Genomic DNA, 15,951 nt, shown 5'->3' with positions numbered 1-15,951 from the left:
CCGTATTCGCAAAGATAAGTCAAAGTTTAGGGAAGTGTTTGCAGTTTATCGTCATATCGGTTTCTAGACACTATAGATTCAACAATAACCGCAGCTATACTAGGTAAAACCGTGAAATGCCAGGAAGTGGCGGAGCGCATAAGCGTTCCGCAAATTCGGAGTTGAAAGGGCCCGCGTCGAAGGAAATGGCTTCAGATTTAAATAGAGTTAATGGTGATCTTTCGGTAATCATCAAAGGAGTTAAGAAAACTATGCGGCAATGCAATCCATTAACTATTAATAAGGCTCTGTTCAAAGTGCTTGGTGGCAACTACAGTGATATCAGAATACTGCCTTCTGGGGACATTCTAGTCAAATGCGCGAACAGTGATCAGGTCAAGAAATTACTCGCTTGCGATAATTTAGGTACCACGTCGACACCAATCGAGGTTAAAACCGAACGCCATATAGTCAGACCTTCTGAGGTTAAAGGAGTGATAACGAATGTGCCGCTTGAAATGTCGGACGACGAGATTAGAGAAGCGCTAACAGAACAACACGTCACATTCGTGCGGCGATTCTCTTACAAATCCGATGACGAGGTTAAATATAACAAATCGGTCTTACTGTGTTTCGCGTCTACAATTCTGCCCACTGTAGTGAGGATTGGGTACATGCAATTTCGAACACGGGTTTACAATCCGCCACCCGTGAGATGTTTTAATTGTAACAGATTTGGTCACAAGTCGAAGCATTGCCGCAGTGCTCAACGTTGTGCGAAATGTGGGAGTCGACATGACGCTGATAAATGCGAGAATAATCCATGGTGTGTGAATTGTGGAGAGTCTCATTCGGCTCGTTACACGGGCTGCCCGAGATACCGCCAGGAAGCTAGAATCCAAGTAATCATGGCTAAAACGGGGGTCAATTATTGGAGCGCCAGACAGACAACAGCAACAGAATACTGAAAGTCTTCAGCCCTTCTCGCCTACCGAATTTCCGCCCTTGCCTAAGTCACTCCATGTCAGTAGTGCAGGCAGCGCCGAACAAAGTAATTCCGATAACGCTAGTGCTGGTGTCGCACCTACCAATGAAAATAGTTCGCGCAGTCCTCGTCCAAGTTCCGATGGCAATCTGGTAACCATCCCTCTGGCATCATTATTCAATTTTATAGCGGAAGTCATCAAAAACACAATAGTCAGTTTTGGAGCAGGTCAAGAGGTACGCATAGACGAAATTATTGCAAAATCGGCCGGTGAAAAGCTAGGAATATCGGTGCCAAAAAATTGTTTTGGTGATCAGGCGACTCAAAACTATGAAATGTCGAGGGTATCATCGAACTGTGAAAACCCGATGGATCTATCGGCTGGTAAAGAGAGAACCAACAACCAATCCGCACATGATCATGATCATGGTGACAACATTGTCCTCGAGCATACACCGACATCTTCAATATAGTGCAATGGAACTGTCGAGGCTTGTATCGTAAACTCAACGAATTGAAACATTTTCTCGAAAATTGTATGTTGGAAGCGCCCGAGATCATAGCCTTACAGGAAACACACTTGATTAGCCGATATGTTCCGAAAATTCCTGGGTTTAATTTAATACGCAAAGACCGCAACATCCACGGCGGGGGAGTTTGTTTGTTCGTGAAAGAAAATATACGCCACCACGAAATCGAAGTTCCCAATATTTCCCCGATAGAGGCGCAACTCATAAAGTTGGATGAAATCGCCATCATGAATATCTACATACCACCCAATAAAGCAGTCTCTCTGCAGCTTATGAAAACGTGTTTCTCTTTCTGTGACTCTAAATTCGTGGCGGTGGGCGACTTCAATGCACACCACTCCTTGTGGGGTGCTAAGGATGGTAATCGGTATGGAAAACATCTGTATGAGGTATTAGAAGACAAAGATTTGGTAGTCATAAACACCAATATAGGAACAAGACTAAACATATCGTATGACGCTGGCGCAACATCACTGCTTGATTTAACAATTGCTTCCAAAGACATAGGACACAAGATTGAGACAGTGGTCACGGATCATCTTCTAGGAAGTGACCATTTTTTGATCTTCAATCATATTTCGATCTCAGCAAATGTGACGGCGCAACATTGTGAATCTTGGGCTATACACAAAGCAAAGTGGTCCGAATTTCGATGGTCAGCTAATCGGAATCTCTCTCTGTTGTGCAATAAAGAGCACGTGACAATACAAGACATCACAGAAGCAATAATCGCAGCAGCTCGAATCAGTATTCCAGTCACGAAACCACATAGAAAATGTAGCATTCCCTGGTGGAATGAAGCGTGTGCCCGAGCTATCCGTCTGAAACGGGCTGCTTATTTGAAAATGAAGACCTCGTTTCACATTGACCTTGTTATAGCGTTCAAAAAGCAGAGAGCGGAAACTAGAAGAGTGATACAATCCGCTAAAAAGTCCAGCTGGGAATCATTTTGCTTATCTCTGAACAGTACAACAAAGTTATCCAAGGTCTGGAGAGCCGTCCGATCGATGTCCGGATCCAGATCATGGAATACGATTAGTAGTCTTACATCTGGAAATCGCATACTTACAAGCAATAAGGACAAAGCAAATGCATTAGCGTTTCGCCTCATTCAGTAGCGATGATAACGTCGATTCTGAATCTGTGGCCAGACGGAAAGCATTCGAAAGAGAAACGCTTCAACCGATATTGGTACAAACCGATCAAGCTTCAGACATGAATAATCCCTTCACAATGAGGGAATTGAAGAAAGCGCTGAAAGCGAAAAAAAGTGCATCTCCGGGACCAGACGGCGTATGTTATCAGATGATCAACAATCTGGACGAACTCTGTCTCGACCGTATGCTTTCATCGTTCAATGCTACGTGGAGTAATGGAAACTGTCCTGCCAGCTGGCGTCACTCAACAGTCATACCGTTACTAAAAGGAAACAAAAAACCTAGTGATCCGGACTCTTATCGCCCAATATCCCTAACAAGTAATATGTGTAAAATAATGGAAAGGATGATATCTAATAGACTACGTTGGTGGTTAGAGAGTACAAAACAGATTTCGCCAGTTCAATGCGGCTATAGGACTAAACGCTCTACCACAGATTGTATTTTAGCCCTGCATGACGATATCTACAAAGGCATTTGGAACAAACGATCTACAGTTGGAGCTTTTCTAGACTTGGAAAAAGCTTACGACACCGTTTGGAGAGAAGGCGTCATCTTCAAGCTCCACAAACTGGGCATCTCTGGTAACATGCTGAGATGGATTTATTCATTCATCTGTAACCGTACTTTCCAAGTTCGGGTAGGTGACAGCTTATCCGATTCGTTTTCCTTAGATAATGGGATTCCACAAGGCAGTGTTCTCAGTCCGATAATTTTTACGGTTATGATGAATGACCTCCCCGATGTAATCGATACTAGTATCAATCTATTTGCGGATGACGCTTGCCTATGGGAAACTGGCTTAGATGTAATGACAATCTCGTCAAAATTGCAGAACTCGTTAATCAACCTTTATCAATGGTGTAAAAAATGGGGTTTGCGGGTCAATGTCAAGAAGTCTGCTGCAATAATATTCACTAAACGTAGAAAACTACCACCTGTTCAATTTTCAATAGGTATGACAGAACTACCAATAAAGAAAAGTTGTAAATACTTGGGAATTATTTTCGATTCTAAACTGACTTATCGTTTGCACAAAGATGCTGTTGTCGAAAAATGCCTAAAAAGAATGAACTTACTACGTATGCTCAGCGGCACAACATGGGGTGCCTCCACGCCTTGCCTGCTAGCGGTCTACAGATCTATGATCCGATCGGTAATCGAGTACGGATTCGAAGCGTATTTGTTTTCACCCTTATATGTTATGAATTCGATCCAAAAAATTCAGAATACCGCTCTACGGATATGCAACGGGGCAATGAAGAGTACTCCAGCCTTCGCTCTTCAACATTACTGCGCTGAACCACCCATACCAATAAGGCATCTGCAAGCATGCTACAATTATCGAACTGTTATAGCGTCATTGCCGAACCACCCGTGCGCAACAGTAATTGATGATTCTTGGCACGAAATTTTCCCGGACTCGACGCTATTTATGACCTTTAATATGAAAACTAGAAATGCGAATCTCATGCAAATTAATCTACAGAACCAAGTAGTAGTTCCTCTCCCGCCATGGCAGGAAATATGTTGTCGAATAGATTTGCACCTAAAATCAAGAAATGTAAAGTCTGACCTACCCACAATTGCCATGTCAAAGTGTAATCGTTACATCACAGAAATGTACTCGAACCATGTCAAAATATATACCGATGGGTCAAAAACTATTCATCAATGTGGTGCAGCCTTCGTAGTCGAAGAAATTCAGTTTTATTACAGCGAATCTCTTAGTAAATATTCATCAGTATTCTCATCCGAATTAGTTGCAATTCTGCGTGGCTTAACCTGGGCAAAAGAAAATCTAGGTTCTCGAAAACTCGCCATCCTATCGGACAGTCAAAGTGCCCTTACAGCCATTAACGCCGGCTCTACTAATAACAAACTAATATATGATATTATTCAGTTGTGCGCAGATCTCGACAGAAAAGGAGTGGAGACAAATTTGATATGGATCCCTGGCCACATGGGAGTTGGGCAAAATGAAACGGCTGACGAACTAGCAAGAGCGGCTGCATCCACGGATCACGCAGATGACATTGAAGAATCGGTCGAACTGTCTGTTCCAGAAGTGAAAACGCTCATAGCATCCATATGCCGCGAGAAATGGATTGAATACTTCAATTCGTCACATGACGGGTCAGCATATTACAGAATACACGCACCCATCACAGAAATTCCTGCGCCGCTGAATTTTTCACGAAGGCACTCCTCGATAATCCTGAGGTTGAAATCGGGTCATTGTCGGCTGAATTCGCATCTTTATCGTATAAAGTGCCACGAAGATGGCCTGTGTCGCACGTGCATGGCCGAAGAGACCGTCGAACACTTTCTGATTGAGTGCCCAGTATATGCTTCTCAGAGACAATATTTGAAGAGTGCGGCAAGACGGAACCATGTCGACATGACAGTACGGGCCCTATTATCCAGTCCATATACAATTCAGACTGTTATTGAATTCGTATTAGCCACCCGATTAATCTAAGTTTTGCGGATATAATATTTTCGACGTGGTCTGGTGCACAAGACCTTAGTAGTTAAGCACCATAAACCCCACATACAACAACAACATACCCCGTAAAATTCCACTCCAGGCGCTGCGGCTTAGCTCAAGCGAAAAAGTATTTCGTACTTTAGGTGTCAAATCATCTTTCTTGTGATAAATAAGCATAGGGAGAATTAATCAGAAAATTTTGTAGAGTACCGTAGGCATCGATGCATTGAGTGAAATGGGCTTCCTTATCTTAAATTGAAACGGACAGAATAAATCAAAACAATTTGCAGAGTCCCGTAGGCTTCAAGACATAGCTCAGGCTGAGATTTGGTGAGTCGATTATTAACATGCTAATTCCGTTATTAACATTGACTATGTATAGGTACGTCCTACGCTACGGAAAAACAGATTTAGCCAAAAGTCGGTATAGAACTGCGTTGGTTTTAAAAGTGTTACATCATGAAATGTGCGACGAAATTTGGTATGGTGCATTGTTATTATGTCCTGCGTACCAACGTTCAAGGTGAGAATTTAATGTAGCATGCTAATTCTGTTATTGAAATTGACTATGTATAGGTATATGCTATGTCCAAGCAAAACAGATATGCGTAAAAGTCGGTATTAGACTGCGTTAGTTTTAAAGGTGTTCCATCATTAGATGTGTGATGAAATTCAGCATGGTGCATTGCCATAATGTCCTACAACTACGTATCAAGTTTCGAGTTTGGATTCAACGTTAAGCATGGTAATTCCGTTATTAAAGTTGACTATGTATGGGTACGTGCTATATGGGACCGCAAAACAGATGTACGCAAAAAGTTGATGTAGAGCCGCGTTAGTTTTAGAGTTTTTCCATCACGAAATGTGCGACGGAATTTGGTATGGTGCATTGTTATAATGTCCTGTAACCGCGTGCCAACTTTCAAGGTGGGAATTCAATGTTTAGCATGCTAATTCTGCTATTAAAATTGACTATGTATAGGTATATGCTATGTTCGCGCAAAACAGATATGCGTAAAAGTCGGTAGACGACTGCGTTAGTTTTAAAGGTGTTCCATCATTAGATGTGTGGTGAAATTTAGCATGGTGCACTGCCATAATGTCCTACAACTACGTATCAAGTTTCGAGTTGGGATTCAACGTTAAGCATGGTAATTCCGTTATTAAGGTTGACTATGTATGGGTACGTGCTATACGGTCCCGCAAAACAGATGTGCGCAAAAAAGTTGATGTAGAGCCGCGTTAGTTTTAAAGTTGTTCCATTATGAAATGCGCGAGGAAATTTGGTATGCTGCATAATCACAATGTCCTACAACTACGTACCAAGTTTCAAGGTGAGGAGTCACATATTAGCATGGTAATTCCGTTAATAAAGCTGACTATGTACAGGTACACGCTACCGAAACAGATTTAGACAAAAGTTGCTAAAGAACTGCGTTAGTTTTTAAAATGTTCCATCATGAAATGTGTGATGAAATTTGGTATGCTGCATAATCACAATGTCCTAGAGCTCATTTAGATACCTAAGCTACTTCAAAATTAGTACTCGAGTATTCGTCGCAATTATACTGCCAGATAGTTTTAGCCAGAAGGATTCGATGGTGACGTACTTGTATAATGCACATTTTGGAGAGATTAAGTAAAGCAATGATCTCAGATAAATCCATTAAATTAAGCTAGAAGTAGCTATTTACGAAGAAAGTTAGCATTCTAGGTCTATACTTCTGTTTGATACTGAAAATGTGATGAAGTTGAAGCGATCTGAAATCATAAACACTTTAGTATTGGGTACATATACGCGATAAGCTACTTTAGTATTCTGATGGAGTGCAAGTACTTGTTTACTTATCAACTTTGAAGGCTAGCGCAGTTTGTGGTGTGATACTTTCACGTTATTTAAAAACTCGATTCACGAAACTTGTTGCTTGTACGATTTATCGCTGGTGTGTAAAGGGTTAGGACGATTTTCAATGTAGTTACACATTCTAGTTGTTTTGATGTAAGGAAAAAATCATTCGATAACTCGATACAACTAGTTAACACGCGTTGATGTAACTTTCCTCATTTGTATGCATAGCCTACGCGAAATTGGTTACCGAATTTTTCGATTAGTTTATATTCCGAATTTTATTTAAAACTGAAACTGTTAAGTACGACTAAAAGTGTTATAAAATGTGAAAAAGTGTACATGTAGAATTATTATTATGTCATGAATAAGTAGTTTACAAATTCACACGATTTTTCTTGTTGCGTTCCGGGATAAAATGTAATTTTTCGCTCTTTTTTATTTTTTCAATAAAATTAGTATTCATTTTACAAAAACGTCGTGTAAAGGTAGAGTACTTGTACATTTCGTAGTGCAGAAGTATAAGTTTTTAAACTAATAACATGGCAAAATTTTCAGAATAGCAACTTAATATTCAGTGTAACGCTACTCGCAGTATAAGTGTAACAGTTTAAAAGTAGTTTTCTATATACCTTACAAAATTGCATAGTCTACGCGAAATTGGTTACTGAGGGAGGTAATTTTGTAAATAGCAACAACATAGTCAGATTTATACTTGTTCCTTATACATAATATTTGTATAACATGATATTTGAAGGCGGAGAACTAACGAAATTGAAAAATAGCAAACATAAATCGAAAATTTCCGAAGTCCTACCATGCAATATTTGAGTTTTACAAATTACCCTCGAAGTGAACCACCATGTTGGATATTATCGAAACGATTTCTCATGTTGCGTTCCGGGATAAAATGTAGTTTTTCGCTCTTTTTTATTTTTTTTTTAATAAAATTAGTATTCATTTTACAAAAAACGTCGTGTAAAGGTAAGTACTTGTACATTTCGTAGTGCTCAAGTATAAGTTTTATGCGTAAAGTCTGTCTTGCATTTAGTTGTCAGCTCTGAAAGCAAGCAAAGTTTGGGGTATTTGCGCAACATCGAAATTTGTACACTTCACGCTTATCTTATGTCGAAAACATAAGTTAGTTAACAATATTTCGAATCGTGGGTATAAATAATTTTTAAAAAACCCAAATATGCCGCATCCAAACTTCGTAAATTTTTTAGATTAGTTTTTTCGTTTCTATATGCTTTAAAAGACTCATTCAGACCTCGAACCTACGTGAACACTTGTTCATTTGAACTTAAGTCCAACGCCAAAAGCTCTAATTTACAAAATTTTCGGAGTACCGACTTTTTGGGTAAATTCTGTGATGCGCTTAATTACTAACTATGAAAGCAAGCAGTGTTTGGGGTATTTGATCAACATGGAAATTCGTCCACTTTGCTTTTAGGTTATGCTGAAAACATGAGTTACTTAACAACATTTCGACTCATAGGTGTGGATAATTTAAAGTACATAGTATTAAAGTCATTAATGCATCGGTCGCAAATAAATCATCAGTTGCACTGCAAGTTGAACATAAGTCGTACGGATGGCACTAAAAATAACTGTGTATCGTTTTGCACGCACACATACTGCGGTGTTGCGATATAGTCCTGATACGATTGTCCAAGTTCTGAAAGCTGGAAAAGATACTCTCATATTATTTGATTGCGATTTCAATCCCGCAGAATCTCAAGTTATTCGTAGTCAATGGAATGGTACCTCTATCATAGATGTAGAGGGAAAAGAGATCTTCCGATTTGTTGGTATCGTTAATATTCAACGCAAATCGGGCTTCATGATTGTGCGGGGGATCCCATTGTTGAATTTGAATTGATCAGCGTGTCGCTGTACATGATGCACTATATCGAAAGCATTAATGCTAGTTGAATATTGTCGAATGGTTGTCTGTAATGTTAGTTGCATACAAGAGTCTCGGTGATCTAAGCTCAAGATTTACGTACGCATGCTTGATTTGTTTCCATAGCCCCGACATTGGGGATCGCTTGTATGGGTCTAAAGAAAATAAGTCGTAAAATGTGTAAACTGTAGAAAGCGTAACTGCGAAGTTTAGATTAATGAAAAATATAGTGATTGAAAATAGATCACTGGATTATAGTTTACAGAAAACTCCACAATTCTATGTGACGTCCTTACATGCCAACAACCTTCGAACTATTCGCCACCTCATAAACACTTGAGTAGGCCTACATTTGATGCGTGTGGGGAAAACCTAGGTAAATTTTCATATGCATTTAGTTTCCAGCTCTGAAAGCAAGCTTGGTCTATGATCAATAGCAACTTTTGCGTAAACTCCGTTCTATTTCACTTCATACCTACACAACTCTATTCGAATAATTCGATGTATAATTGAACTTTACTCTGCATGATCATTAGGGCTTCTATTTTTTGTTGCAGGGCAACTTTGTTGTAGCCGAAAGTGGTATTATCTAGCAACAAGGTTTAAATGACTCGCCTCCGGCGTTTATTGACCGTATTACCCGTATTCTCGTCATGCAAAAATTATGCATGTATTAGTACGAAGCTCAGATGCAGCAAAGTGTGTGAGACTGCCTGTGCGTTGTTGTTCCTAATCCCGACCTTCCGCTCGTATCGTATATACTACAAGCCAGTGATCGCTACATCAAACAAAACGGTCAGATCGAACGAAAGAACTCGGATCGCAGTGTCGGGAACATAGATAGTCTGAAAGCAATGGGCCTTTGGTAAAGTTATATGGCCGAAAACATATCTAGCACGTTCATTAATCCAAATATACATAATAGAATATCCGGGACAATACACATAATGGAATATGTGGCGAATGTAGTCTTGCATAGACATCACAGTTTTCGAAACTTATGTATAATCTGAATCATATTTTATTTTTCGAAAGCGAGTTATTATAAAGTCTCGGAATTTAATCATCTAACGTATAATGAATGTTATTTATTTCCCGGAAGCAAGTTATTCAATACATATTGCTAAATACACATGGAAAATCGATATTGAAATTCGCAAAACATTAGAATATTTGGGTGTGGCAATGGGTGTCATATAGGCGTGGTAATTAGGGTGACGTGGCTTTGGGCGTCCTGTAGGCGTGGCCATTAGGATGACGTGGCGCTCTGTGATTGGTGCGTATCAAACGATTCCCATAACACTACTTAAGTTTCTACTTTATTTTTGAGTATGGTAATTTCTTCGGGATGGGCGAGTATTGAAAAGGCTCATCGTGACAAATTATAGCGATGGTTTTATGCAGGATTGTCATCCAAAAATAGGAGAGTCATTATAAGTATGTTTGGGGAGACGACCAGAGCTGTTGAAATGCATCATGATGCCATTTTATCTCTTGAAAAATATGCTAAGCAGTAATTCTCTTCCGAGAACATGCTCATTGCTCAGCGTTATTTCAAATGGATCTCAGATAAATAGTTACAATATTTGTTCGGTTGACAAACGTCTTTATGTCACTGTACCATGTAAAGCTCAAGTACACCTATTTTTGTAATCTACTTCTAGTTCTACAGATTTTGATGCTGAAATATAAAATTCAAAATACTTAACTTTGTCTAGTAAAAAGAAATGTATTGGTAGCATTTGAATCCCTTTTTAGCGGATTGGCAGGTCAACAGCGCCAGCCCGCGGTCGTATTCTCTATCATCATGAAATTGTCACAAGTCTAGGTGTCGCTATGCTCTCAACAAAATACCAGAAATTGAAGTCTACACTCGGCAGAATTTTGATTTGAAAGGAGAAAAAGTGTCCTGACACTCTGAATGCCAATTCTCAAAATTGTGATGCCCTTTTTCTGATTTGCTCTAGGATAGTCTTATGCTATACTAAATTGAAGGATTGTGTGCGCTTCTTCGATATACCCCCGAGATCAAACATATCAAAATTTGTAAACGGAAAAATTTTCGTGTTGTCTGGGATTTGAGTTGTGGGTGCTGGATATTAGGGTTGAAAGTGGGTCAGGGTTAGGGTGTTGGCTATGGTACCCCAATATTAGGGTTGTGGGTGGGAGATATTAAAATTGTGGGGAGGGATATTGGGGTTGTGAGTGGGAGATATAAGGGTTGTGGGTGAGGGATATTACGGTTGTGAGTGGGATATATTGGGGCTGTGGGAAGGGATACCATGATTGTGAGTGGGAGATATCATGGTTGGGGAGGGATATTAGGGTCGTGAATGGGATATATTAGAGTTGGAGGATGACGGATGTTAGGGTTGGGGAATAAAATATAATAGGGTTGTGGGTTGCGGACGTTAGTTCAGGGATTTTATCACCCTAACCCTAATATCCCTCACGGCCAACACTAATAGATTCGTCATTCACACAACCCTAATATCTGTCTTCCCCTAACCCAATAATATCTCTCACTCACAATCCTAATATCTCTTACCTACAGCCCTAATATTGGGATACCCTAACCCAACAATAACCCTAACCCACTTCCAACCATAACATTCCGTACCCAACACGAAAAAGGAATTTATTTTTCCGTTTATAAATTTCGATCTCGGGGATATGTCGAAGAAGCGCCGGATTATGCACAACTCATAGAATATTCGAATATTTTCATTTGAAATTTTAAAATTCAAATTTTTGTTGGAAAAGTTTGCCGCGCTGTAACTCAGGACATGGTGTACCTGGGCCAAAAACGATTCGTATGATATATGGTATAAATATTAGATTTGCGAAAAAACTTGATTGAATCATTACCAACAAATATACTATATGTTTTTATGATTTATGGTTCGTGATGAAGTGATGTAACGACATTTTAAAAAATTGTTCCATTAACTTGTGTTGATCACGAGATTGATTGGATTGTGGTGAAAGGACCCACGCTTTTTTAAGCACTATAACGTGATTTCATAAACAAATAATCATAATCATGAATTTTATTATTATTACTCATCGAACCTGCCGTCCCACCTGATCAAAACATAATACAGCAGGAATTAAAATGCGCTGAGCTCCAAAACTCAGAATGAAATCTGAAAAAATGTGGCAATGCAAAATAAACAGTGTACCGATAGTCATTGGTGCTACAGCGGTCGTAAGCAAAGAAATCATGAGACATATCCATCAGATTCCGGAAAACGTTCAATTCGACAAGATCTAGCAGATCACGTCATTGGACACTGTGCATAGTATTCGGAAGACCTTGATTGCATCAATGAGCTATAATCACACTTTTACACGTAAATCACGGATTAATTTCTGTAATTTGGATTCTTCATTTTCAATCATTTCTACCTCTGCAACCCTTACCAATTCTTCTTCTACCGCAAGTCTGTAATCTGACCTCTTCATGTATTGCATAAGAATAACAATTTTACTTCATTAGTGAAATTTTCCAAGTTTACTCTGCTCTCGCCAGTTTCCTTGGGGGTGCGTTGGTCCCCATATTATGTATGTATTCACCAGTTTTGCTGTGAATAAGGAATATCATAATAATAGCAAGGACCAAAAACAAAATGTATATTTTCGCTGTGAAAAATACTATGGGGTGCCCGGTAAATTGATGTTTTGCAATATTTTGGTGTTTTTGGAGTGAGATAAGGTCATAAGGAAAGAACATAGGCTCCATGTTACTATTTGCAATAGGAGATGAATCAAAATCTTTGATTTTTATCAAATTTCCTATCTCTTGCCAGTCCATTAAATGAATCAACAGACGGGTAGCTATTTAGTTAAAGTAGGGGTTGGCCGTTTCCAGCCCGCAATCCGTGGTGGTTATTCTCGCAAGCACCTGTCTGCGTTAGAAATCAGCATATTATCCGACCGGCGGCGCAATTCAGGCTCTCCTGCTGACATCTCAAAGTCATAGCAGTTCGTTTGATCAAAGCATGGCGAATTATAAGCTACTTAAGCTATAAGCCACTTATTCGCTCATTTTTCTCCAGATGTCATGATACAATAGTTAATAGTTGTAACAGCAGATACAGAAGCTTGCTAGCTGATATGGCCTGCTGTTTTCGGAACTCTCTTGCGTAAAAATAGAATCCGCTTGGGCAGAGAAACTGATATTTTCATAATGATGCAATAACCTACGGCCTTTTCATTGATAAGGAAGCTTAGCCGAATTTTAATACGATCCGTAGCTACGAAGTTGAGAGAATTCAAGTATACCATCGGTGTAGTGAAAGGCATAGGCACCAAATTTGCCCTTTTCGCTATTCGCAAGTTGAGGTTTTTGGACCACTACTATATACGATAACACGCATAAGCCCTATTACATATCACACATCGTAAGATTATTGAGGTGTCCATCGGCGAAGCGAAATCACTCGTCCGCCAGGAACTGCAGGAACTGTATGCATGTGAACATTGGGAAGATAAAGAGACGCAATGTAAACGTTTTCATGGTTGCGATGCAACAAAATTCCTCTCAATACATGAAAAATGGCCATTTGAAGTCATAATATTCCGTCTCCGTCTCCAGTCTCCGGTCACAGTAGGCTTAACGCTCATCTATTTAGAATAGTCTGTTCATGTTCAGATACCCCGCTCTGTAATCAGTGCATTGTCCCCGAAATGTTCGACCGTTTTCTCCTCAACTATTAAATAACTGGTTTCAGCGTCCCTTTCTCATCCAATCCTTTCATAATCGTACCATTTCAATCATAACAATTTCAACACAGCCTGTGCTATTAACTCCTGTTGCCAAGTTTGTGATATCGTGTGACAGATTCCTTTGATTTTGACCCGTATATTAAAAAGTTAATTATGTACTAAAGTAACTCATGCCAGAAGGTAATTACTGATCGATCTGGGAAAAGAGTTGTCATTTGTAATTGAGCTGAATGTAAATAATCACAATTTTTCATGTAATTGTAATTGTAATTGAAGCATGTCTATTTTGTGTAATTGTAATATTATTTGATAAAAATTTTGCCTAAATACAATATCAATTACATTGTTATTGAAACCTAGCAAACACAACATAAAATAATTAGACTATATACATCGGTGTTCTATGAGTGCCTCGTCCACTAGATAATTCAGCCATGCCAAACTGTTCCCATACTTCAGTAGCAACAGAAAACTTCGTGAATTACAATATAGGCTAAACCAGGGGGAGGCGTGAAAGCATCTGAAGGGGGGCACGAAGCTCCGGTAAACCGAAAAAATTTCCGCGCTTGGCGCGATTTACCTCGATTTCATAGTTATTGCTCTGTGTATAGTCCGAATTTCACTTTGGAGAATTCTCTCATCAACAGTGAACTATAGTTATATATATTAGTTATCAAAGTCATACTTTTTTTCTATACATCAGTGACTCGTGAAATCAATTTTAACGGAAAAACCGCGTCTTTATGAGGTGTATTAGGAAAGTTATGAAGCCGTATAAAGTCCTATCCTGCTGGTTAGGTCATAAATCAGCTTTTTAAGTAATATAGTCATATTTTTGAGTTATAAAGTCATATCATTGTATACTTTAAATAAAAAAGTACTAATTTAAGCGGTGAAGCAATTAGGCACTAAGAAGCTAAGATAGTTACTCCTTGGGGTAGCTGGTTGAATGCTTGTCATTATTATGCCGAGAGACTTCCACAAGTGAAAGAAATACTCAACGCATAGGAAGGTGGAGGAGTTATTGTAAAGAGCGTCAAAAATTCAGTCAACGATTCAAAGTTGACTAGTCGGTCAATTTGCTTCCACTATAACAATATTTCAAATTTAATACTCAAAAAGGAAAGTTGTACGCACACCATCAAAGAGGCCCATGCTGATCTAAATGCCCTTGATTTCGGAAAAGATCCGCTTGAGCTCAAAAATTATAGTAGGAAGCGATTGGACAAAAACGATGTGAAACAAATTATAGAGGTACAAAGAGAAGATATTTGACCAGCGCATTAAGCAAAACTGCAGAAGTGTCAACCCACATCAGCGTATGTGGAGCGCTCATTTTCCCTACTAAAGTCATTTTTATGTCGAAATCGTAACTTCCACCCTACATGAAACTGTACTAAAACAGTTGTTTATAATAAAACTGAATGTGCATTACTGGTATGTGGCGTATGTTTCACTCTTTAGTTACGTGAGTGAGGTTGTTTCACATAAAGTCATATTTTCCAAAAAATAAAGTCTTATTGATTTTTAAGGTCGTATTAAAATGGCACTAGTCATAACCGTCCATGCCATCAAACTATATGTAGGGATAGCTAACATTCTGGTTTCATTGTGTGATATGACAACAAGGGGGTACGAAATATTTCACTGTTACAAAGAAGGGCGTATCTAAAAAAAGTTTGAGTACCATGCAGTGGGCTAAAGTAAATCTTAATATTTCAAAAATGGATGAACAGCAAATAAACTCTTCTGAAACCTGTGCTGAACCGTTTCCGACACCATGGTCATAGTTTTTTAGATCTTTTACCAGTACTGAGGCTTGCTGTGACAATTGCAAAAAGAAATTCAAGTTTTCTACCAAGGTTTCATCAAACTTGATCACGCATTTGTACAGATGTTATCCCAATCTAGACCATATTTACCGGGGCCAGAAACTTTCCGAACCCTTATGTTCATCAAATGCAATCTAACAGTTTTTGAGCAAGTGAAAATGTAAATGCGAACCAAACTTTTATAATTCGTAGTTATCAGGAGCTTCTTTCCTTTTGCATTTATTTTTAATTTTAAACACCTTGTCGGTATCATCCTTATCGCTGACGCCTTACCAATTACATTTCATTTTCCTTGCTCAGCTCTGAGTATTCGTGTGATTACATTTCCTTGACTGTCTTATAGCCTATTCCAGTGGTCGGGAACCTTTTTTGTCCGAAGAGCCATATTGGCCCCATTTTTTCCATCTCAACTACCAAAGAGCCATACATGTCAATCAACTGTTACGTCACAATTGAGAATTCGTGACGTCATTGTAGCACTAATTCGAACTCACCAC

The 15,951-nt window shown here is 39.1% G+C and overlaps 3 protein-coding genes across 3 annotated transcripts in view; all 3 read left to right on the top strand.

Moving 5' to 3' along the window:
* Nucleotides 1-15,951, top strand: part of LOC145441419 (receptor-type tyrosine-protein phosphatase epsilon-like) — a 251,311-nt gene that overhangs the window by 27,452 nt on the left and 207,908 nt on the right. The gene's annotated exons all lie outside the window — the stretch shown is intronic.
* LOC145441422 (receptor-type tyrosine-protein phosphatase alpha-like) overlaps nt 1-15,951 on the top strand; it is a 131,428-nt gene that overhangs the window by 21,606 nt on the left and 93,871 nt on the right. The window lies entirely within an intron of this gene.
* LOC145441782 (uncharacterized) lies at nt 117-5,217 on the top strand. Its single transcript, XM_080319724.1, has 3 exons — nt 117-689; nt 2,593-3,291; nt 4,555-5,217. Exons 1-3 carry the CDS (start codon nt 117-119, stop codon nt 5,131-5,133), a joined length of 1,851 nt encoding a protein of 616 aa, XP_080175850.1. The 3' UTR covers nt 5,134-5,217.

This window comes from Botryllus schlosseri, chromosome 6 (assembly GCF_051294905.1).
Source record: "Botryllus schlosseri isolate E-star chromosome 6, Bs_hap1, whole genome shotgun sequence".
Classification (NCBI taxonomy): Eukaryota; Metazoa; Chordata; class Ascidiacea; order Stolidobranchia; family Styelidae; genus Botryllus; species Botryllus schlosseri.
The sequence above is the reverse complement of the archived record's forward strand: the minus strand, read 5'-3'. Positions and strand labels throughout refer to the sequence as shown.

Excerpts from the sequence above, each read along its gene's own strand:
- LOC145441782 (XM_080319724.1), top strand. The coding sequence starts at position 117 with ATGCCAGGAAGTGGCGGAGCGCATAAGCGTTCCGCAAATTCGGAGTTG. Across the intron at positions 690-2,592 it reads GGGTTTACAATCCGCCACCC|CGTTTCGCCTCATTCAGTAG; the intron begins GTGAGATGTTTT and ends CAAATGCATTAG. Across the intron at positions 3,292-4,554 it reads ACCGTACTTTCCAAGTTCGG|TTGTGCGCAGATCTCGACAG; the intron begins GTAGGTGACAGC and ends GATATTATTCAG.